Source organism: Pseudophryne corroboree, chromosome 12 (assembly GCF_028390025.1).
Source record: "Pseudophryne corroboree isolate aPseCor3 chromosome 12, aPseCor3.hap2, whole genome shotgun sequence".
Taxonomy (NCBI): domain Eukaryota; kingdom Metazoa; phylum Chordata; class Amphibia; order Anura; family Myobatrachidae; genus Pseudophryne; species Pseudophryne corroboree.
This window is the reverse complement of record NC_086455.1, coordinates 116,764,890-116,787,459: the sequence shown is the minus strand read 5'-3', so window position 1 is coordinate 116,787,459 and position 22,570 is coordinate 116,764,890. Positions and strand designations below refer to the sequence as shown.

The window sequence follows — 22,570 nt, the reverse complement described above, 5'->3', positions numbered from 1 at the left end:
TGACCTATTTAAGTTGGCCTGGAAAAATCCAGACAAAAAATTCCAAGTGTCCAAAAAGTTTTTGCGCACTTTCCCGTTTGCTCCTGAAGGTAGGAAATTCTGGGAAGAACACCCGGGCATTGATTTATCAGTCTCCAAAAAGGCGTTGCTGCCTGTACCGGGCTCCTTTACCATGAAGGATCCTCGGGACAGAAAGATAGACCACACTCAAATCTATTTACATGGCAGCAGGTATATTGCAGAGGCCGGTCATAGCAGGTTGCTGGATGACCCATGCCATTCACATGTGGGCTACCCAGATTCAGGAGGGCCTCTCAGGGTCTATGCCTCTGGTCACTATGGTGACTCTCCTCAAGGACATTCAGGACACTACACGCGTCCTGTGTGACTTGCTCAAGGAGGTAGGTAATATTAATGCTAGGATTTCTGCTATGGCAGTGTCGGCGCGCAGGGCTTTGTGGTTGCGTCAGTGGATAGCAAACGCAGAATCCAAGCGCAGTCCCCTTTTCGGAGGAATGGCTCTTGCGGTTGAGTTGGATACGTAGATTTCCAAAGTCACTGCTGGGAAATCCACGTTTCTCCCCTCTGGGGCCCCACCGGCTAGGCGTTCCTACCCGGGGCCGTCTGTTCAGTCCTTTCAGTCCAACAGATTTCGTTCTAGGGCCAGAGGTAAGTCAAAAAGACCTGCAAGCACTGGTTCTCAGGAACAGGGCACCAGTTCTGCTTTCACTAAGTCCTCAGCATGACTGTACCTACCCACCCCGAGGAGATCTCGAGGTGGGAGCCTGACTGCGTCACTTCAGCCACATCTGGGAAAGCTCCTGCATGCATGCCTGGCTAAGGGACCTAATTTCTCAGGGCTTCAAGCTGGAGTTCTACGGTGCTCCTCCCCAACGATTTTTCAAATCAAGCTTACCAGCTTTGGAGGATACACAGGTTACGTTGCAACAGGCCACCTGAAAGTTGGTCCAGTTCCATGTCATTGTTCCAGTACCGATACCACAACGAAGCAGGGGTTATTACTCCAACCTGTTTGTGGTTCCAAAGCCGGACGGCTCGGTACGGCCCATTTTGAATCTAACGTCCTTGAATCCGTACCTAAAGGTTTTCAAGTTCAAAATGGAATCCCTGAGGGCAGTGATTGCGGGTCTGGAAGAACAGGAGTTCCTGGTTTCCCTGGATATCAAGGACGCCTACCTTCATATTCCAATTTGGCCACCTCATCAGGCTTATCTGAGGTTTGCCCTACTAGACGATCATTACCAGTTCTAGGCACTACCCTTTGGCCTGTCCACAGCTCCGAGGGTATTCACGAAGGTGATTGCGGAGATGATGTTCCAGGTCCAGGGGGTCAATGTTGTGCCTTACCTGGACGATGTTCTGATAAAAGCAAGATCCATGGAGCTTTTATTGCTCCGTATCGACCACACTATCCAACTTCTCTCACACAATGGGTGGATTCTCAATCTACAGAAGTCCCACCTGGAACCGACTCAGCGGCTCCTGTTTTTGGGGATGTTACTGGATACGGTGGTCCAGAAGGTCTTCCTCCCAGAGTACAAGGCGAGAACACTTGAGGAGATGGTCCGCATGGTGCTTAAACCTGCTCATGTATCCATCCATCTTTGCATCAGATTGTTGGGGAAGATGGTCGCCTCCTACGAGGCAATCCAATATGGGAGGTTCCATGCCAGAACATTTTAATTGGATCTCCTGAGCAAGTGGTCCGGATCACATCTACAGATGCACCGAATGATTCGGTTGTCACCTCAGGCCAGGATTTCTCTCATGTGGTGGCTGCAGCCCTCCAATCTCCTGGAAGGCCGGTGTTTCGGGATTCGGGACTAGACCCTCCTCACCACGGGTGCTGGGGTGCTGTCACCCAAGGGGCGCAGTTCCAGGACAGGTGGTCAGCCCATGAAGCCCTCCTTCTTATCAATATTCTGGAACTTCGGGCGATCTGCAATACTCTGCTTCAAGCCTCTCCTCTGCTCACAAATCATGCGATCCAAGTTCAGTCGGACAACGCCACTGCAGTGCTGTACATCAATTGGCAAGGAGGGACAAAAAGCAGAGCCTGGGACGCATTGACGTCGCCTTGGCCTTACCGGCTGGTCTACCGGTTTCCTCCAATTCCGTTGCTCCCAAGGGTGCTCAAGCAAATCAGAAATCAGGGAGACGAGGCAATTCTGATTGCCCCGTATTGGCCTCACAGGGCGTTGTAAGCGGATCTTCTGGACATGTCAATCGAAGACCCTTGGCCTCTACCACTACAAAACGCTATCATATCTGGAGATGATATGTCTCTTAGTGCGAGGAACGTACGTATGCACCTGCAGAGTTCCACTTGGGACGTTTCTTACGTTTCCTGCAGGCTGGTTGTGGATAAGGGCTTGCGTCTGGGTTCCATTAAGGTCCAGATTTCAGCTCTCCATTTTCTTCCAGAAGAAATTGGCACTGTTGCCAGAAGTTCAGACCTTCTTGCAAGGGGTACTCCACATACAACCTCCTTTTGTGCCGCCTACGGCACCCTGGGATTTGAATGTGGTGTTGGAATTTCTACAGTCCTCCTGGTTTGAGCCTCTGATGAAGGTAGAAAACAAGTACCTCACGTGGAAGACAGTGATGTTACTGGCCCTGGCTTCTGCTAGGCGTGTCTCAGAATTGGGGGCCTTATCGTGTAAAAGTCCATACTTGGTCTTTTATGAGGACAGAGCGGAGCTCAGGACTAGGCAGCACTTCCTGCCGAAGGTTGACTCTGCGTTTCACCTTTAATCAACCTATTGTGGTTCCGTCCAATTCTGACACTTCTGAAAGTGTCAGAAAGACTGATACCTTGTTCGTGCTCTATGATGCGCAGAAGAAGGGTTATCCTGCTTCAAAGCAATCCATTGCTTGTTGGCTTAGGCTTACTATCCAACAGGCCTATGTGTCAGCAGACTTACCTGTTCCTTAGTCTCTGAAAGCCCACTCTACAAGATCTGTGGGCTCTTCCTGGTCGGCTGCACGTGGAACTATGCTGAATTGCTACCTGGTCGGGGAAGAACACCTTTGTGAAGTTCTACAAGTTTGATACCCTGGCCAAAGGGGATACCCAGTTTGGGCAGTCAGTGCTGCAGCAGTGTCTGCACATTCACACCCGTTCTGGAAGCTTTGGGACATCCCCATCGTACTAAGTCTCCCCAATATCCCTTATGGATGCTAGAGAAAATAGGATTTTAATTACCTACCGGTAAATTCTTTTCTCGTAGTCCATAAGGGATATTGGGTGCCCTCCTCAGTGCATTGACTTTTCTGCAGGTTCTCTGTTATGTGGTTACCTGTTCAGCTGTAGCTATTATTGTTACTAGCCGTTGCTGGTTGTTATATGTTCGTGGTGTGCTGGTGTTAAATCTCACCACTCTTTTTTGTCCTGTTCCTTCTCTCCTATATGTCCTTTTTCCTTCTGGAACTGTTTTACCTATAACTGCCTATAGGAGGGGCCATAGAGGGGAGGAGCCAGCACACCCAGTGAAGAAATTTAAAGTGCACTGGCTCCTTAGTACGATGGGGTATAGTGCAAAGTCTCCCCAATATCCCTTATGGACTATGAGAAAAGGATTTACTGGTAGGTAATTAAAATCCTAATTTTGTGGATGACTTGTTTACGGCCTTGCACCATCATCAAGTAAGTCACCTGGGCTTGGGATACAGTTCACACTTATTGAATCTAAGGAATATAGTGGCAGATGTATTAAGCCTGGAGAAGTGATAAGTGCAAAGTGATAATGCACCAGCCAATCAGCTCTTAACTGTAAATTTACATATTGCAGCTGATTGGCTGGTGCATTATCACCTTGCGCTTATTATTGCTTTATCACTTTTCCAGGCTTCATACATCTGCCCCATAATCCCTGCAAGGTCATTCTGCTAATCAACATTTGATACTTGTGGTCATCAGAACATGATCAGTGAATTCTTGTGTACGATGTGCACTGTGCTGAGTTAGTGATCTTCATGAAAGTGTCCTCCATTAAATTCAGCTGTAGTAGAAACGTGTACATGTGATAATAATGGTTCCCTGCTTTCATATTCCCACAGGAAAACCAAAAGAAGTTGTGCTGAAAAAACTTGAGTACGTATACGCAAAGCAAAAAGCCGTGGAAGCAGAGAGAAAGAAGCTTAACTTGGAGGAGGACCTTACTCCTCTTAAATCATCTGCTAACAGCCCTTCTCCAAAGAGAAATCCTTTACCGCCACCTTTGAAACTGGAGGAGGAAACAAATGAAGCGTCAAGTAGTAAAACTAAGAAACCAATCATACTTGCAAGGAAGCCTGTGTTGCTTTCTATGGAGTGTAAGTCCGAATTACCGTCTGTAAAATTTTTCTCAGAAGTACATTAGCGATAAACGGCTGTAAATTGAAATTGTGAAGCTGTACTCTTCACTTTCAGTTGTGTCCTCATAGAACTTGCCTCAATATGCCATGTGATGAGAGGCACCTGGCGTGATTGAGCCGCCAAGTCCTGTGCGATACTACTAGCGCCAGGTGTCTTTTTTGCTACTTTTTTCCCGAAAACGGGTCTTACTTGCAATACGATGTAACTAGGATGCATCAGGAGATTGGCGATTTTATTTGATATGCAACACTTTTATATATGTGTGCGATTGAGTCTGTGTACTTAGCACAATGGAATTTGGCGTGGACAAGAGACAAAGCTGCTGCATCGTAGCACTTTGTTTACAGATTTAGACTGTCGCACACAGATATGCAAGTGTCGCATATCAAATTAATCAGCAGAGTCTCCTGGTGTGTCCTAGCTCCTTATACCTATTTAGCACTGTCTTACCAGTAGTTGTGCATCGTATTTGCAACTATTTATTATTTATTTCTCTTACGTTCTAGTGGATACTGTGGTTCTGTACTTTAGTACCATGGGGTCTAGATCGGGTCTACTGGAGCCTGGCACTTTAAAACCTTTTAGTGTGTGTATGCGTGTGCTGGCTCCTCCCCTCTATGCCCCTCCTACCAGACTCGGTTTAGAAAAATGTGCCCAAGTAGCCGGGTGCATTTCTCTGGAGCTTCAGAGATTTTACTTTATTATTTTTAGGTAGCTCTGGTTGGCAACCAGGCTACCCGCTTCATGGGACTTAAAGGGGGGACTGAACCAACCCCCTGAGAGTTAATGGTTCGTAATCCCAGCTGACAGGACACTGAGCTCCTGCGGTACTGATAACACATCGTTAGTATGTGTGCCCACACCAGCAGCTATCCGCCACGCTCTAACAGATGGCAAAGTTCCAAGGTGCGGTAAGTGTTACACCGGGGTCCCGGTTAGCGGGTCCCCGGTGCAGTTTTGGCGGCAAGTCACGCAACGGTCACAGGCCCGGAGCTGCGGTGCTCGCCGAGAACAAAACTGGCTCGGGGCTGTTGCCCCGCAGTGCTCACTGTCTCAAGGCTTTGTGTGTACTGTAAAATGCATATTCTACTGTTTGTTATAAGTAGCCAGTATAAACTGGTAATAGGGACCGCTCGCCATTACAAGGGTCGGGGCTTCCTAGAGCGGGACCAGCGGCGGGAAGGTGCCATTCCCTGCTGTTGCAGATCTTTAAGGCTGCATGCACGCTGCTCCTCCAGGGCCCACGCTGCTACAGACTGTAAAGCTGGTTCCAGGGGGTCATAGAAAGGGGGGAGCATGCCAGTGGTAGCGCTGCTGCACTACTATCGGGTCATACACATACTTCACCACATTGTGCTGCTGTGTTCTGTGTGCTTGTATCCGTACCTCAGTGTCACTCCAGGGGCTCTGGGGTCTGTGTGGAGTGGGCTGCGCTGTATTACAGTTGTGTAACATGTCTGTTGACATGGTTATATGGGCTGCTTGTAACTCTACCCCGTCTTCAGCGGGGTCACTCATGTGTGAACAATGTACCTTATCTCCACAGGGACACAGTTCACAGGCACCTGACTGGCTAGATAGTTTTAAAAGCATGATTCAGAATGTATCCCAGGGATACCCTCTTTCAAGCACTCCCTCCTCACAGGTTCTTCAAGTCGGGCTTGCCAGCTTTACCCGCAGCAAAAGTTACCTTGCAAGAGGCTATTCAAAGACTTTTGCAGACGGGGGTGGTGGTTCCGGTACCTCCTCCGTTACACAAAAGGGGTTTTCTTTATCATCCACTAGGGGTCACTGGAGTACTCTTGGGATATGGACGGGCGTAGCCGAACAAAGGCACTGAATATTCAAATTTAGGACTCTCCCCCCTCCATATCCCCGAGTACCTCAGTGTACTTTGTCAGTGTTTTTTCGGTGCTCACAGCACGAACATAGGCTTGTGGTATACCCACACTTGGATTTTTATTTTTCATTTTTATTTTTAATTTTTAATTTTACACTTAGCACATCCCTTCCCAGTTTCTGGAAAAACATGGGTCCGGGATAGTGCCGCTGCAGGGACAGCGCATGGCGTGTCGGTCCTCACAAAGAGCACCCTCACAGCCACAGACAGCATGGCGTGTCGGTCCTCACAAAGAGCACCCTCACAGCCACAGACAGCCCACTGCTTCTAAAAGAGCAGCCAGGACTAGAGAGCTGGACGGCCTTGCACAGAAGAAGCCCGTCGCAGCCATAGATCACTGGGACGCTGACTGGAACGGAGCTTACACATAGAAGCCCCGTCACAGCCAGGACTACAGAGCTGAACGGAGCTTACACAAAGAAGCCCCGTTGCAGCCAGGACTACAGAATGACTCACACTGAAACAGCATGAGTCACATCAATGAAGACTGGACGGAGCTTACACAGAAGAAGCCCCGTCACAGCCATGACTCACTTCACTGAAACTGGACGGAGCTTACACACAAGAAGCCCCGTCACAGCCAGGAGTTACAGCGTCGCAAGGAAGGTAGGCTGGGGAACGGGGCGGTCAGCGCAGGCTGCCGCCCCGCTATGAGGGGGTTAAGTGCCTCGCGCTTATACTGAGCTCCGTCCGGCTGCACAGCAGGGGGAGCTCAGACGCGCTATGCCCAGCCGCTACGCAGAGCGCTCCGTTCGGCCGCACAACACGTGGCTGCTCTCCTCACTCAAAGGCAGCAGAGCAGGGGGACAATACTTATAGCCGCTCTGTCCGGGTTTAGCCAGCGGGGGAAAGCGCTCCAGGCACGCCGCTGATCTCCCCACTCAGGCGCCCTCCCAACGGCCACAGCAGACCTCAGTGCAGGGGTGATTTCTTCTCAGAGGCTGTCGGCCGCCGCAGCAGTCTCAGTACAGAGACGGTGGGGGGGGGAAGAGAGCTGGCAGGTAAAGAAGATATTTATAAGAAGTCCTGACAGTAATAGGCTTTTGAGCCTATATATATATATTGTACATAGGTTTTTGAGCCTATATATAGATATATTAAATATATATATATTAATCTATATTACTGTCTGTGATGGCAGTATAATAGGCTTTTGAGCATATATATATATAATGGAAATAGGTTTTTGAGCCTATATATTAAATATATATATATTTATCTATATTACTGTCTGTGATGGCAGTATAATAGGCTTTTCAGCATAATGGAAATAGGCTTTTGAGCCTATATATTAATGGCTGTTATTAACATTGTAAAAAGGCTATTAAGCCTATATTGATGCTGTATAAATATATTAATCTGGAATATATATATTTATTTATTCATAGAGCATGTGTTGTACCCGGCCTGTGATTATACTGTATAATAGTCTATATTAACACGGGAACATTTGTAATTTGTTCTGTGATTATCACAGTCAGCATGGCAAAGGGCCCATTTTAAACATTCTTCCTGTTGTTTTCCAAGTTGTAATTCTGGAACATTCCTGCCCTACATCTCTGAGCCACCAGAGGCGCAGGGGTGTTAGTGGGAATTTTTGGTCAGCATAAGTTAGCCATGTAAACTGTATTTCTACATAATTCTAGACCATTCCTGCCCTACATCTCTAAGCCACCAGAAGGCGCAGGGGTGTTAGTAGGAATTTGGTTCGGGTTTCATATGCATATCAACTGCTTTTCATAAAGATTACTCTGGTTTCTCTTCACAGCGAATACATCTTTCGTTTTTTACTAAAGATTTCCGTAGAGAGAAACAACCATGAGTTTAATATAAATATGCTGTTCAGCAATAAAATATATATATGACATAAAACGTCATAGGCGTGCAATGTCTGTCCGTTGCCTATTGTGGTGTCTGTCTGCATAGCGAGTAAGGCTCTAGCGCAGACCAAAAATAATTTTAAACCTATTTTAAGCATTGGCAATTCAAATAAACATAGGAGTCTCGGAAGTTATTCCGCCAGCTCTAACAAAAGACAGTCTTTCCAAAGGGCCAATTTCCCTTTGGGTATCACAGTGTTTATTTAACTGGTCTTATAATTTAATGCACGATTCTATGTCAAATCTCACACCGATAACTACGAGTGAGAAGGCTACATTAGACCAGCACTCAGATAGTGCAGGGTTGTTGCCAACATACATTGCTAAATTACAGTGAGTCAATGTCTCCATTTTTACACTTAGTACACTTTGACCACTATTTAATCGTTTCCAAGATGACGCCATCCGCCATTGCTAAATGCGTCTGTGTCAAACATTATAAAGGCCCAAGAAACATTTGGGTCACTAGACTATGTATGGAAACAATGAGATTACTGTTAAAAGAAGCTGCAGAGTATATCTGTAAGTTTCTTCTAACGACGGTACTTCGAATCTCACTTTTCATTGTCGCTAGTTCAGCACGACAAGGCCACAGCTTGTTGGTCCTAAATTTGATATTCAGCCATTACCGCATCCAGTATCAAAACTGAATTCTTGGCTCGGCATTTAATCCCTTTAGACTTCAGTTTTCAAGGCGTTGGTACAAAACACTCACGCTTTGTAACGACAGGACGCTACGGTCAGCAAGCCAGTAGTTTGATGACCTCTTTTCCAATTGTGGAAGCGTGTCTTTAAATGTTACTTTTGAGGGGTTTCCAAACAACTCATGGAGGTTTCAGCTAGAAAGGACATGACTGCCTCAGTCGAACGGTTTGGCAGGTGGCCATTTGGTCTCTGCTGGGTTTCAGCTGTCTTTATAATACAGGCAGTAGTACAACAACAGAGTCAGGGTTGTTTATTCCCCTCTGTTTGGGGTAACAAAACCATACAGCTCCGTCGCAGTTTCAATCAGCAAGTCACTTACTGCAGTTTGAAAATGGATTTGCTGCGGTTAGTATTGGCAGATTGGAGCCACAAAATTGCATACTTGCACTTGATCTTCACAATGCAGATATACCCATTCCGGTTTGCTCATCACAGGTTTTAGCGTTTGCAAATCGCCACAACCATTAACCATTTCAGGTCTACCGTTTCTTATACTCTGGTATTTACCAAAGTGATGTTGGAAGATGATAGTTCATCTCACATAAGAACTCTGTCGCAACAGAGTTTCTCTATCTTAGATGATCTGCTCATAAGAACTCTGTCTCAACAAAGTTCCTCTAACTTGAGCTACTAAGGTATACTGCGGTGGCAGATCACGTTCAAAATACAATTCCGTCTAAACGATCTCAAATCCTAGGTAATATTATAAATTTACCTACTACACCAGCAAGAACAAATGTACATATAGTAATTAGTGCAAATCACGCACACTAACGGTACATGGGTGTATTCACCTAGTTAAGATAATAATGCGTTTTAAAGCGATTTAGTTCGCCGCCCTTCACTCGCCGTTCCCACAGAGGGGTGAGGGTGTATAATACTCTGGACGAGAGTCGCAGAGGTTCAGGAGTTGTAGTTTACAAAAGATCAGCGACAGAGGTTCTAAAACACGATAGATTGCTGTCGATAAATGTTCTGGAACTACGTGAATTTTACAAATGCACTACATGCTTCGCTTTCAGTCTGACCACGGGCAGTCAGGCAACGCAACGGCAGTTGCATACAGAGAAAAAAGCCGCATGGCAATGCGGCAGGTAACCCCAATCCTCAATGGCTCAGAACACTATTATGTGAAAATGTCAAGAGATTATTCCGTGAGTGGACATCTGTTAGACAGATGATCTCACCCGTCAGAATTTGGATCCTGAAAACTGGACATTAAATCCAGAGGTGTTTCATATGTGAGTACACAGAAGGGGGTTACCCTCAGGTATACATGATGGCATCTCGCCACAATTACAAAAGCTCAGTATGTGTACAAAACAACAGATCACAAGGGCAGTGGCGGTGGAGTCTCTCACATTCATGTGGTCATTCAGCATCGTGTATCTGGCTCCACCATTTTCCGCTGCTCTCTCCGTTGTCAAAACGGATCATAAGACAGTTCGTCACAGTCATACTGATGGTATCTCATGTGTGTCGGAGAAGTTGCTTCTCGAATTTCCAAGGAATACTTGCACACGATCTTGGGGCGCTCATAATACGTCCAAACTGTTACATCAGGGAACGTTCTTTTACCCATAGTTACCTATGTATCTATTACCTATGTACCGCAGCTGCGGTTGATGGGGTGAGGGTTCAAACGCCCTCTTAAGAAATAGAGCATTACAGTGTCGGTTATACCAACCATGTTACGAGCTAGTAGACCGCTTAAGGCAGCTCATTATTACAAAATTTCGTGTGCTTACATAAGTCGTAAACTTCGGAAGTTTCCAACATCATCCTTCAAGTTACCCGTATTCTGTGAAACGGGGTGGTATGGAAAACTGCGTTTACTTGCACGGAGGATGCAGGTATCTGTGTAGTAAACTTATCTTCAAAGACGTTTGTCTTTATTGCGTCTGTACACACCGTTATACAAGGTGTCACCAGAGTTCAGACTCTATTTATCTCACCTACAGCGCCAGGCGACTTGAGGTTGGGTTCAGATTTCTTACAGTTTCATATTTTGAACCCTTACAACAAATGGGGATTAAGTTTCTCACTTTGGAAAACATTTTTCTTCTAGCCTTGGCTTCGGCAAGGGTTTTGTTTTCATATTTGGGTGCCTTGTAGTCCAAGCCACCGTATTTGAGTTTTCTCATGACAAAGCAGATCTTCCGACGAATTCCGCTTTCGTATCCTTCACATCTATATACCAATAGTGGTTCCTGTGTGGACAGCACATTCTAAAATTCTGAATGTGGTACACGCATTACGCGTTTATATATGTCCCGAACGTCTACAGTACGTGATATGAATACGTTGTTTGTTCTCTATGATACTGCCAACTGGGGTTAACCAGTTTCTCAGCAGACATTATCCAGTTGAATAATAATAATGACTACAAGTCAGGGTTCCTTTAAGGCTAAGTTACAATCGCCTACGTCAGTAATAGCTCATCCCACAGGTTCTGTGGGAATGTCAGACCCAGCGGGTCGGGGAGCGTCTACGACGCGGCTACATAGCCTTCAGTGCACCACGTTTGTGCACGTTTACACGTTATAATGGTGGCGCCATCAGCATCTAGCTTTGGTCTGCCTACTGTTACAAGTATCAAACAGCTCTCCCGCCCACGAGGGAAGCTTTGGTACGTCCCAAGAGTACTCCAGTGACCCCTAGTGGATGATAAAGAAAATAGGATTTTGGTACTTACCAGGTAAATCCTTTTCTTTGAATCCATAGGGGGCACTGGACGCCCACCCAGAGCAGTTTTACCTGGGTTGTTTTAAGCTCAAGGGAGCTTAGGGTCACAAGTTTTACTTGGTTTATATTAAGCTCAGAGGAGCTTGTGGTAACACATTTTCACCGATTGGTTCAAATTATAAGGTTCTATCGGTTAAGGTGTCAACTGTTTAGTTGACAATAAGGTTATGGGTCAACTTTGTTGTTGTCCGTTATGTTATAGGTATTCTCCATTGTCAACCTCTCTATATCCTGTTCGCTCAGTAAAAAACACTGACAAAGTACACTGAGGTACTCGGGGATATGGAGGGGGGAGAGTCCTAAATTTGAATATTCAGTGCCTTTGTTCGGCTACGCCCGTCCATATCCCAAGAGTACTCCAGTGCCCCCTATGGATTCAAAGAAAAGGATTTACCTGGTAAGTACCAAAATCCTATTTTTACTCCAGTCTCTTTTTTGTTCCAAAACCAGACGGTTCGGTTCGACCCATCTTAAACCTGAAGTCTCTAAACCCGTACCTGCGGGTGTTCAAATTCAAGATGGAATCCCTACGAGCAGTGGTGGAGAGGACGGTGAATTCCTGGTTTCCCTAGATGTCAAGGATGCTTACCTACACATTCCCATGTGGCCCCCTCATCAGGCTTACCTTATGTTCGCCATATTGGATGACCATTTCCAGTTTCAGGCCTTGCCCTTTGGCCTGTCCACAGCTCCGTGGGTCTTCACAAAGGTCATGGCGGAGATGATGCTGCAACTGCGCATGATGGGAGTCCCCTACTTGGACGATCTCCTGATAAAGGTTATGTCCAGGGAGGGTCTATTGCACAGCATCGATCTAACGACTCGCCTGTTTACGGATCATGGGTGGATCCTGAATTTCCAGAAATCTCACCTGGAACCGACCCAACGTCTTCAGTTCCTGGGAATGAAATCTGATAGTGTCTCAAAAGGCGTTTCTTCTGATGGACAAGGCCTCGGCTATCCAGGCTATGGTCCGCTCAATACTCCACCCACGCAAGGTATCCTTACATCTTTGCATACGCTTGATGGGCACGATGGTTGCTGCTTACGAGGCACTCCAAAACGGCAGATTTTATGCCCGGCCATTTCAGCTGGATCTGCTGGGCAAATGGTCGGGGTCTCACCTTCACATGCATCAGGAAGTGGTCTCCAAAAGCACGGATTTCTCTATTATGGTGGCTACAAGTTCCTCACCTGGTAGAAGGCAGGAATTTCAATGTCCACTCATGGATTCTACTCACAGCGGATGCCAGCCTCTGGGATTGGGGGGCTGTGACCCAAGGGTCCCAGTTCCAGGGGATATGGTTGGTTCAGGAATCGGCTCTGCCGATAAGCATCCTGAAACTCAGGGCAATTTACAATGCTCTTCTGCAGGCTTCTCATCCCCTGAAGGGCCAGGCAATCCAGGTTCAATCGGGCAACGCCACAGCGGTGGCGTACATAAACCGACAAGGGGAACAATAAGCAGAGCAGCGATGCGAGAAGTGTCAAAAATCCTCCTCTGGGTAGAGGCCAACGCAAGGGCCATCTCGGCCATATTCATTCCGGGAATGGACAACTGGGAAGCAGACTTCCTCAGCAGACATGACCTCCATCCGGGTGAATGGGGCCTACATCCCCAGTTGTTTCAACAGTTAATTCACCGGTGGGGCTGTCTGCAGATAGAACTGATGGCTTCTCGTCTCAACAAGAAGTTATGCCGTTACTGTTCCAAAACGAGGGATCCGCAGGCTGTAGCAGTGGACGTGCTGACGACACCTTGGACGTTCCAGTTTGTGTACCTGTTCCCTCCTCTACCTCTAATCCCAAGGGTTCTAAAAAGACTAAGAAGGGAAAGCGTTCAAGCAATTGTAATTGCCCCGGATTGGCCTCAATAGGCGTGGTACTCGGAACATCCTAACCTTAGCTCTGGAGGATCCCTGGCCTCTACCGCTCCAAAAGTATCTTCTTCAACAAGGTCCGTTCGTCTATCCAGTCTATACAGACTTACAGTTTGACGGCTTAAAAGTTGAGAGGCAGATTCTAGCAAGAAAAGGTCTTCCCTCCCGGGTTATTTCCACCATGGTTCAGGCCAGGAAGATGGTTACGTCAAAATATTATCTTCGTATCTGGAAAAAATGTTTCCTGGTGTGAAGGTAGAAAGGTTCCTCCCATGGAATTTAGAATTGGTCGTTTTCTACTTTTCCTGCAAGCATGAGTGGATATGGGCCCTACGGTTCAGGCTCCATTAAAGTCCAGATTTCTGCACTCTGTATTTTCTTCCAGAAACAGCTTGCCTTGTTGCCAGAAATAGACTTTCCTAAAGGGAGTTCATATGCAACCACCTTTGTGCCTCCTACGGCTCCGTGGGACCTCAATGTGGTTCTGTCCTTTCTCCAATCGGACTGGTTTGAACCCTTACATAGGGTGGAGTTAAAATTTCTCCCCTGGAAGATGGTGATGTTAATAGCATTGGCGTCTGCCAGACGTGTGTATGAATTGGCGGCCTTATCCTGTAAGAGCCCTTATTTGATATTTCATGAAGACATGGCGGAATTTTGGACCCATCCCAAGATACGGCTACCCTCAAGGATCCTGCTGACCGCAAGCAGGAGGTTACCCTGAAGTCCATTTACACACATTCTGGTACGTTACTCAGACCGGCTATTGCGTCAGCCTGGGTTTGTAGTGCTGTAGCAGCATGGACAGATTCCTCATCAACGGATATTGAGACTCTTGATAAGGATACTATTTTATTGACCCTAGGGCATATCATTATTATTACATTTTATTTATAAGGCGCCACATGTGTTTCGCAGCGCCGTACAAAGGACAGTACAGGGGACAAGACATTGCATTACAGTAAATAAATAACAGAAATAGAGTACAGGTAACAGAGCACCACACATTCTCAAGACATAATACAGCTAAGATGTAAGTATCAAGGGAGTGATCATCGTACTACTGGAGGCTGGTGGCCATAGATGGAGATGAGCCTTTACTAGCAGGATAAAGATGGTCGTTGAGTAGGGGAGAGCTGTGAGTGAAATGTGTTGAGACGAGGGCTTAGATAAGAAGAGGAAAGAGGGCCCTGCTCTGAAGAGCTAACAATCTAATGGGGAGGGGCGACAGACAGATGACAAGAGGTGCAGGCAAGTGGGAGGTAGCCTGATGGCAGTATGCAAGCAAAGCTGAGATGTTCACGGCATGAGGCAGGGGGATGGAGGCGGTCTTGTATATGAGGGATGCTCAAAGAGACATTAATTTACTGGGTTCCAGGATAAACGCTATGTCTATTTCTGCTAGGCGTGTCTTATGGGCCCGACAGTGGACTGGTGATGCCGACTCCAAGAGACATATGGAGTTGTTGCCTTACAAGGGTGAGGAATTGTTTGGAGAGGGACTCTCAGACCTCGTCGCTACGGCATGTAAATCAAATTTCTCTGACGTCCTAGTGGATGCTGGGACTCCGTCAGGACCATGGGGATTAGCGGCTCTGCAGGAGACAGGGCACAAAAATAAAAGCTTTAGGACTAGGTGGTGTGCACTGGCTCCTCCACCTATGACCCTCCTCCAAGCCTCAGTTAGGTTTTTGTGCCCGTCCGAGCAGGGTGCAATCTAGGTGGCTCTCCTAAAGAGCTGCTTAGAAAAAGTTATTAGGTTTTTTATTTTCAGTGAGTCCTGCTGGCAACAGGCTCACTGCAACGAGGGACTTAGGGGAGAAGAAGTGAACTCACCTGCGTGCAGGATGGATTGGCTTCTTAGGCTACTGGACACCATTAGCTCCAGAGGGATCGAACACAGGCCCAGCCATGGAGTCCGGTCCCGGAGCCGCGCCGCCGACCCCCTTGCAGATGCCGAAAAGTGAAGAGGTCCAGAAACCGGCGGCAGAAGACTTTTCAGTCTTCATGAGGTAGCGCACAGCACTGCAGCTGTGCGCCATTGTTGTCAGCACACTTCACACCAGCGGTCACTGAGGGTGCAGGGCGCTGGGGGGGGGGGCGCCCTGGGCAGCAATGATAATACCTTGTTCTGGCTAAAAATACATCACATATAGCCCCTGGGGCTATATGGATGTATTTAACCCCTGCCAGGTCTCACAAACACCGGGAGAAGAGCCCGCCGAAATAGGGGGCGGGGCCTATCTCCTCAGCACACAGCGCCATTTTCCTGCACAGCTCCGCTGCGAGGAAGGCTCCCAGGACTCTCCCCTGCACTGCACTACAGAAACGGTAAAAAAACAGAGAGGGGGGGCACTTTTTTGGCGATATTGACATATTAAGCTGCTATAAAGGAAACAACACTTCTGTAGGGTTGTTCCTATATATTTATAGCGCTTGGGTGTGTGCTGGCAAACTCTCCCTCTGTCTCCCCAAAGGGCTAGTGGGGTCCTGTCTTCGATAAGAGCATTCCCTGTTTGTCTGCTGTGTGTCGGTACGTGTGTGTCGACATGTATGAGGACGATGTTGGTGTGGAGGCGGAGCAATTGCCGGTAATGGTGATGTCACCCCCTAGGGAGTCGACACCGGAATGGATGGCTTTGTTTATGGAATTACGTGATAATGTCAGCACGTTACAAAAATCAGTTGACGACATGAGACGGCCGGCAAACCAGTTAGTACCTGTCCAGGCGTCTCCGACACCGTCAGAGGCTGTAAAACGCCCTTTAAATCTGGTGTCGACGGTGAAGAAACAAACGTATTTTCCAGTAGGGGCCACACGTTATATGATCACGGCAATGAAGGAGGCTTTGCATATCTCTGATACTGCAAGTACCACAAAAAGGGGTATTATGTGGGGTCTGAAAAAACTACCTGTAGTTTTTCCTGAATCAGAGGAATTGAATGAAGTGTGTGATGAAGCGTGGGTTAACCCCGATAGAAAACTGCTAATTTCAAAGAAGTTATTGGCATTATATCCTTTCCCGCCAGAGGTTAGGGCGCGCTGGGAAACACCCCCTAGGGTGGATAAGGCACTCACACGCTTATCAAAACAAGTGGCGTTACCGTCTCCTGAAACGGCCGCCCTCAAGGATCCAGCTGATAGGAGGCTGGAAACTACCCTGAAAAGTATATACACTCATACAGGTGTTATACTGCGACCAGCCATCGCCTCAGCATGGATGTGCAGTGCTGGGGTGGTTTGGTCGGATTCCCTGACTGAAAATATTGATACCCTGGACAGGGACAGTATTTTATTGACTATAGAGCAATTAAAGGATGCTTTTCTTTATATGCGAGATGCTCAGAGGGATATTTGCACTCTGGCATCGAGAGTAAGTGCGATGTCCATATCTGCCAGAAGAAGTTTATGGATGCGACAGTGGTCAGGTGATGCGGATTCCAAACGGCATATGGAAGTATTGCCGTATAAAGGGGAGGAATTATTTGGGGTCGGTCTATCGGATTTGGTGGCCACGGCAACAGCCGGGAAATCCACCTTTTTACCTCAGGTCCCCTCCCAACAGAAAAAGACACCGTCTTTTCAGCCGCAGTCCTTTCGTTCCTATAAGAACAAGCGGGCAAAAGGACAGTCATATCTGCCCCGAGGCAAAGGAAAGGGTAAGAGAGTGCACCAAGCAGCTCCCTCCCAGGAGCAGAAGCCCTCCCCGGCTTCTGCAAAGCCCTCAGCATGACGTTGGGGCTTTACAAGCGGACTCAGGGGCGGTGGGGGGTCGACTCAAGAATTTCAGCGCACAGTGGGCTCACTCACAGGTGGACCCCTGGATCCTGCAGGTAGTATCTCAGGGTTACAGGTTGGAATTCGAGAAGTCTCCCCCTCGCCGGTTCCTAAAGTCTGCTCTGCCAATGTCTCCCTCAGACAGGGCGACGGTATTGGAAGCCATTCACAAGCTGTATTCTCAGCAGGTGATAGTCAAGGTACCCCTCCTACAACAGGGAAAGGGGTATTATTCCACACTATTTGTGGTACCGAAGCCGGACGGCTCGGTAAGACCTATTCTAAATCTGAAATCTTTGAACCTGTACATACAAAAATTCAAGTTCAAGATGGAGTCACTCAGAGCAGTGATAGCGAATCTGGAAGAAGGGGACTTTATGGTGTCCCTGGACATCAAGGATGCTTACCTGCTTGTCCCAATTTGCCCTTCACATCAAGGGTACCTCAGGTTCGTGGTGCAAAACTGTCATTATCAGTTTCAGACGCTGCCGTTTGGATTGTCCACGGCACCTCGGGTCTTTACCAAGGTAATGGCCGAAATGATGTTTCTTCTGCGAAGAAAAGGCGTATTAATTATCCCTTACTTGGACGATCTCCTGATAAGGGCAAGGTCCAGAGAACAGCTGGAGGACGTAGTAGCACTAACCCAAGTAGTGCTGCAACAGCACGGGTGGATTCTGAATTTTCCAAAATCTCAATTGACCCCGACGACACGTCTGCTGTTCCTGGGAATGATTCTGGACACGGTTCAGAAAAAGGTGTTTCTTCCGGAGGAGAAAGCCAGGGAGTTATCCGAACTTGTCAGGAACCTCCTAAAACCAGGAAAAGTGTCTGTGCATCAATGCACAAGAGTCCTGGGAAAAATGGTGGCTTCTTACGAAGCGATTCCATTCGGCAGATTCCACGCACAAACTTTTCAGTGGGATCTGCTGGACAAATGGTCCGGATCGCATCTGCAGATGCATCAGCGGATAACTTTGTCTCCACGGACAAGGGTGTCTCTTCTGTGGTGGTTGCAGAGTGCTCATCTGTTAGAGGGCCGCAGATTCGGCATACAGGACTGGGTCCTGGTGACCACGGATGCCAGTCTGAGAGGCTGGGGAGCGGTCACACAGGGAAGAAACTTCCAGGGAGTGTGGTCAAGCCTGGAGATGTCTCTTCACATAAATATACTGGAGCTAAGAGCGATTTACAATGCTCTAAGCCTGGCAAAACCCCTGCTTCAGGGTCAGCCGGTGTTGATCCAGTCGGACAACATCACGGCAGTCGCCCACGTAAACAGACAGGGCGGCACAAGAAGCAGGAGGGCAATGGCAGAAGCTGCAAGGATTCTTCGCTGGGCGGAAGATCATGTGATAGCACTGTCAGCAGTGTTCATTCCGGGAGTGGACAACTGGGAAGCGGACTTCCTCAGCAGACACTATCTACACCCGGGAGAGTGGGGACTTCATCCAGGAGTCTTCCACATGATTGTGAACCGTTGGGAAAAACCAAAGGTGGATATGATGGCGTCCCGCCTCAACAAAAAACTGGACAGGTATTGCGCCAGGTCAAGAGACCCTCAGGCAATAGCTGTGGACGCTCTGGTAACACCGTGGGTGTTCCAGTCAGTGTATGTGTTTCCTCCTCTGCCTCTCATACCAAAAGTACTGAGAATTATACGGCAAAGGGGAGTAAGAACGATACTCGTGGCTCCGGATTGGCCAAGAAGAACTTGGTACCCGGAACTTCAGGAGATGCTCACGGAAGATCCGTGGCCTCTACCTCTAAGACGGGACCTGCTTCAGCAGGGACCGTGTCTATTCCAAGACTTACCGCGGCTGCGTTTGACGGCATGGCGGTTGAACGCCGAATTCTAAGGGAAAAAGGCATTCCGGAAGAGGTCATCCCTACCCTGGTAAAAGCCAGGAAGGAGGTGACTGCACAACATTATCACCGCATTTGGAGAAAATATGTTGCGTGGTGTGAGGCCAGGAAGGCCCCGACGGAGGAATTTCAACTGGGTCGATTCCTACATTTCCTGCAAACAGGATTGTCTATGGGCCTCAAATTAGGGTCCATTAAGGTTCAAATTTCGGCCCTGTCGATTTTCTTCCGGAAAGAATTGGCTTCAGTTCCTGAAGTCCAGACTTTTGTAAAAGGAGTACTACATATACAGCCCCCGGTTGTGCCCCCAGTGGCTCCGTGGGATCTTAATGTAGTTTTGGATTTTCTCAAATCCCATTGGTTTGAGCCACTCAAATCGGTGGATTTGAAATATCTTACATGGAAAGTAACCATGCTACTGGCCCTGGCTTCAGCCAGGAGAGTGTCAGAATTGGCGGCTTTATCGTATAAAAGCCCATATCTGATTTTCCATTCGGACAGGGCAGAACTGCGGACGCGTCCTCAGTTTCTGCCTAAGGTGGTTTCAGCGTTTCACCTGAACCAGCCTATTGTGGTGCCTGCGGCTACTAGCGATTTGGAGGATTCCAAGTTGCTGGACGTTGTCAGGGCATTGAAAATATATATTTCAAGGACGGCTGGAGTCAGAAAATCTGACTCGCTGTTTATACTGTATGCACCCAACAAGCTGGGTGCTCCGGCTTCTAAGCAGACGATTGCTCGTTGGATTTGTAGCACAATTCAACTTGCACATTCTGTGGCAGGCCTGCCACAGCCTAAATCTATCAAGGCCCATTCCACAAGGAAGGTGGGCTCATCTTGGGCGGCTGCCCGAGGGGTCTCGGCATTACAACTCTGCCGAGCAGCTACGTGGTCGGGGGAGAACACGTTTGTAAAATTCTACAAATTTGATACCCTGGCTAAAGAGGACCTGGAGTTCTCTCATTCGGTGCTGCAGAGTCATCCGCACTCTCCCGCCCGTTTGGGAGCTTTGGTATAATCCCCATGGTCCTGACGGAGTCCCAGCATCCACTAGGACGTCAGAGAAAATAAGATTTTACTTACCGATAAATCTATTTCTCGTAGTCCGTAGTGGATGCTGGGCGCCCATCCCAAGTGCGGATTGTCTGCAATACTTGTACATAGTTATTGTTACAAAAAAATCGGGTTGTTATTGTTGTGAGCCGTCTGTTCAGAGGCTCCTACGTTTGTCATACTGTTAACTGGGTTCAGATCACAGGTTGTACGGTGTGATTGGTGTGGCTGGTATGAGTCTTACCCGGGATTCAAAATCCTTCCTTATTGTGTACGCTCGTCCGGGCACAGTATCCTAACTGAGGCTTGGAGGAGGGTCATAGGGGGAGGAGCCAGTGCACACCACCTAGTTCTAAAGCTTTTATTTTTGTGCCCTGTCTCCTGCGGAGCCGCTAATCCCCATGGTCCTGACGGAGTCCCAGCATCCACTACGGACTACGAGAAATAGATTTATCGGTAAGTAAAATCTTATTTTTTTGCCATATTCCCTCACAATCTAAGAAAGCGCCTCATTATCAAATGCAGTCCTTTCGTTCCAATAAAAGCAAGAGAGCACGTGGATCGTCCTTTCTTGCCAGAGGTAAAGGCAGTGGGAAAAAGCTGCATAACACAGCTAGTTCCCAGGAACAGAAGTCCCCCCCGGCCTCTGCAAAATCCACCGCATGACGCTGGGGCTCCCCTGACGGAGTCAGCGCCTGTGGGGGCACGTCTTCGTCTGTTCAGCCACGTCTGGGTCCACTCACAGGTGGATCCATGGGCAATAGAAATAGTTTCCCAGGGTTACAAGCTGGAATTCGAAGAAGTGCATTCTCGCCGGTTTTTCAAATCGGCCCTACCGAAACAACCCCTGGAAAGGGAGATAGTGTTACATGCAATTCACAAATTGTGTCTTCAACAAGTGGTGGTAGAGGTTCCCATGCTTCAAAGAGGGCAGGGGTACTACTCAACGCTGTTTGTGGTTCCGAAACCGGACGGTTCGGTCAGACCCATTTTAAATTTAAAATCCCTGAACCTTTATTTAACACGGTTCAAGTTCAAAATGGAATCGCTCTGGGCGGTCATAGCCAGCCTAGAAGGGGGAGATTTTTTGGTATCTCTGGACATAAAGGATGCATACCTGAATGTCCCCATATATCCTCCTCATCAGGCGTACCTGAGATTTGCGGTACAGGATTGTCATTACCAATTTCAGACGTTGCTGTTTGGGCTTTCCACGGCCCCGAGAATTTTCACCAAGGTAATGGCGGAAATGATGGCGCTCCTGCGCAAGCAGGCTGTCACAATTATCCCGTACTTGGACGATCTCCTCATAAAAGCGAGATCACTGGAGAAGTTGCTGAACAGCGTATCACTTTCACTGAATGTGTTACAGCGACACGGCTGGATTCTCAATATTCCAAAGTCGCAGCTGAATCCTACAACTCGTCTGCCCTTCTTGGGCATGATTCTGGACACAGATCAGAAAAGGGTTTTTCTTCCGACGGAAAAAGCGCAGGAACTCATGACTCTAGTCATGAACCTGTTGAAACCAAAACAAGTGTCAGTACATCATTGCACTCAAGTTCTGGGAAAGATTGTGGCAATATACGAAGCCATTCCATACGGCAGATTCCATGCAAGGACTTTCCAATGGGACCTATTGGACAAATGGTCCGGGTCGCATCTGCAATTGCATCAGCGCATCACCCTGTCCCCCAGGGCCAGAGTATCTCTCCTGTGGTGGCTAAACAGTGCTCACCTTCTAGAGGGCCGCAGGTTCGTCATTCAGGACTGGATCCTGGTGACCACGGACGCGAGCCTCCGAGGTTGGGAAGCGGTCACACAGGGAAGAAATTTCCAAGGATTTTGGTCAAGTCAAGAGACTTGTCTTCACATTAACATCCTGGAACTAAGGGCCATATACAACGCCCTACGTCAAGCGGAGATCTTACTTCGAAATCGACCAGTTCTGATCCAATCAGACAACATCACCGCAGTAGCTCATGTAAACCGCCAAGGCGGCACAAGGAGCACAGTGGCAATGGCGGAAGCCACCAGAGTTCTTCGCTGGGCGGAAAATCATGTAAGCGCTCTGTCAGCAGTGTTCATTCCGGGAGTGGACAACTGGGAAGGAGACTTCCTCAGCAGACACGATCTGCATCCGGGAGAGTGGGGACTTCATCAGGAAGTCTTCGCGCAGATTGCAAGTCGGTGGGGACTACCCCAAATAGACATGATGGCATCCTGTCTCAACAAACAGCTACAAGGGTATCGCGCCAGGTCAAGAGACCCTCAGGCAGTAGCTGTGGACGCCCTAGTGACACCGTGGGTGTTCCAGTCAGTATATGTGTTTCCTCCTCTTCCTCTCATACCCAAGGTGTTGAGGATAATAAGAAAAAGAGGAGT

At 47.9% G+C, this 22,570-nt stretch overlaps 1 protein-coding gene and 1 non-coding gene across 13 annotated transcripts in view; both read left to right on the top strand.

Annotated features, from left to right (window-relative positions):
* The window catches only part of MGA (MAX dimerization protein MGA), a 428,176-nt gene that overhangs the window by 357,432 nt on the left and 48,174 nt on the right, over window positions 1-22,570 (top strand). For all 12 annotated transcript variants that reach the window (XM_063947913.1, XM_063947912.1, XM_063947915.1 and 9 more), the window contains one exon: window positions 4,081-4,335. In XM_063947913.1, coding sequence (XP_063803983.1) covers window positions 4,081-4,335 — 255 coding nt within the window. The remainder of the gene's footprint in view (window positions 1-4,080; window positions 4,336-22,570) is intronic.
* LOC134981602 (U5 spliceosomal RNA) lies at window positions 8,025-8,145 on the top strand. The gene has a single exon (XR_010190722.1). It is a non-coding gene; the product is annotated as a U5 spliceosomal RNA (small nuclear RNA).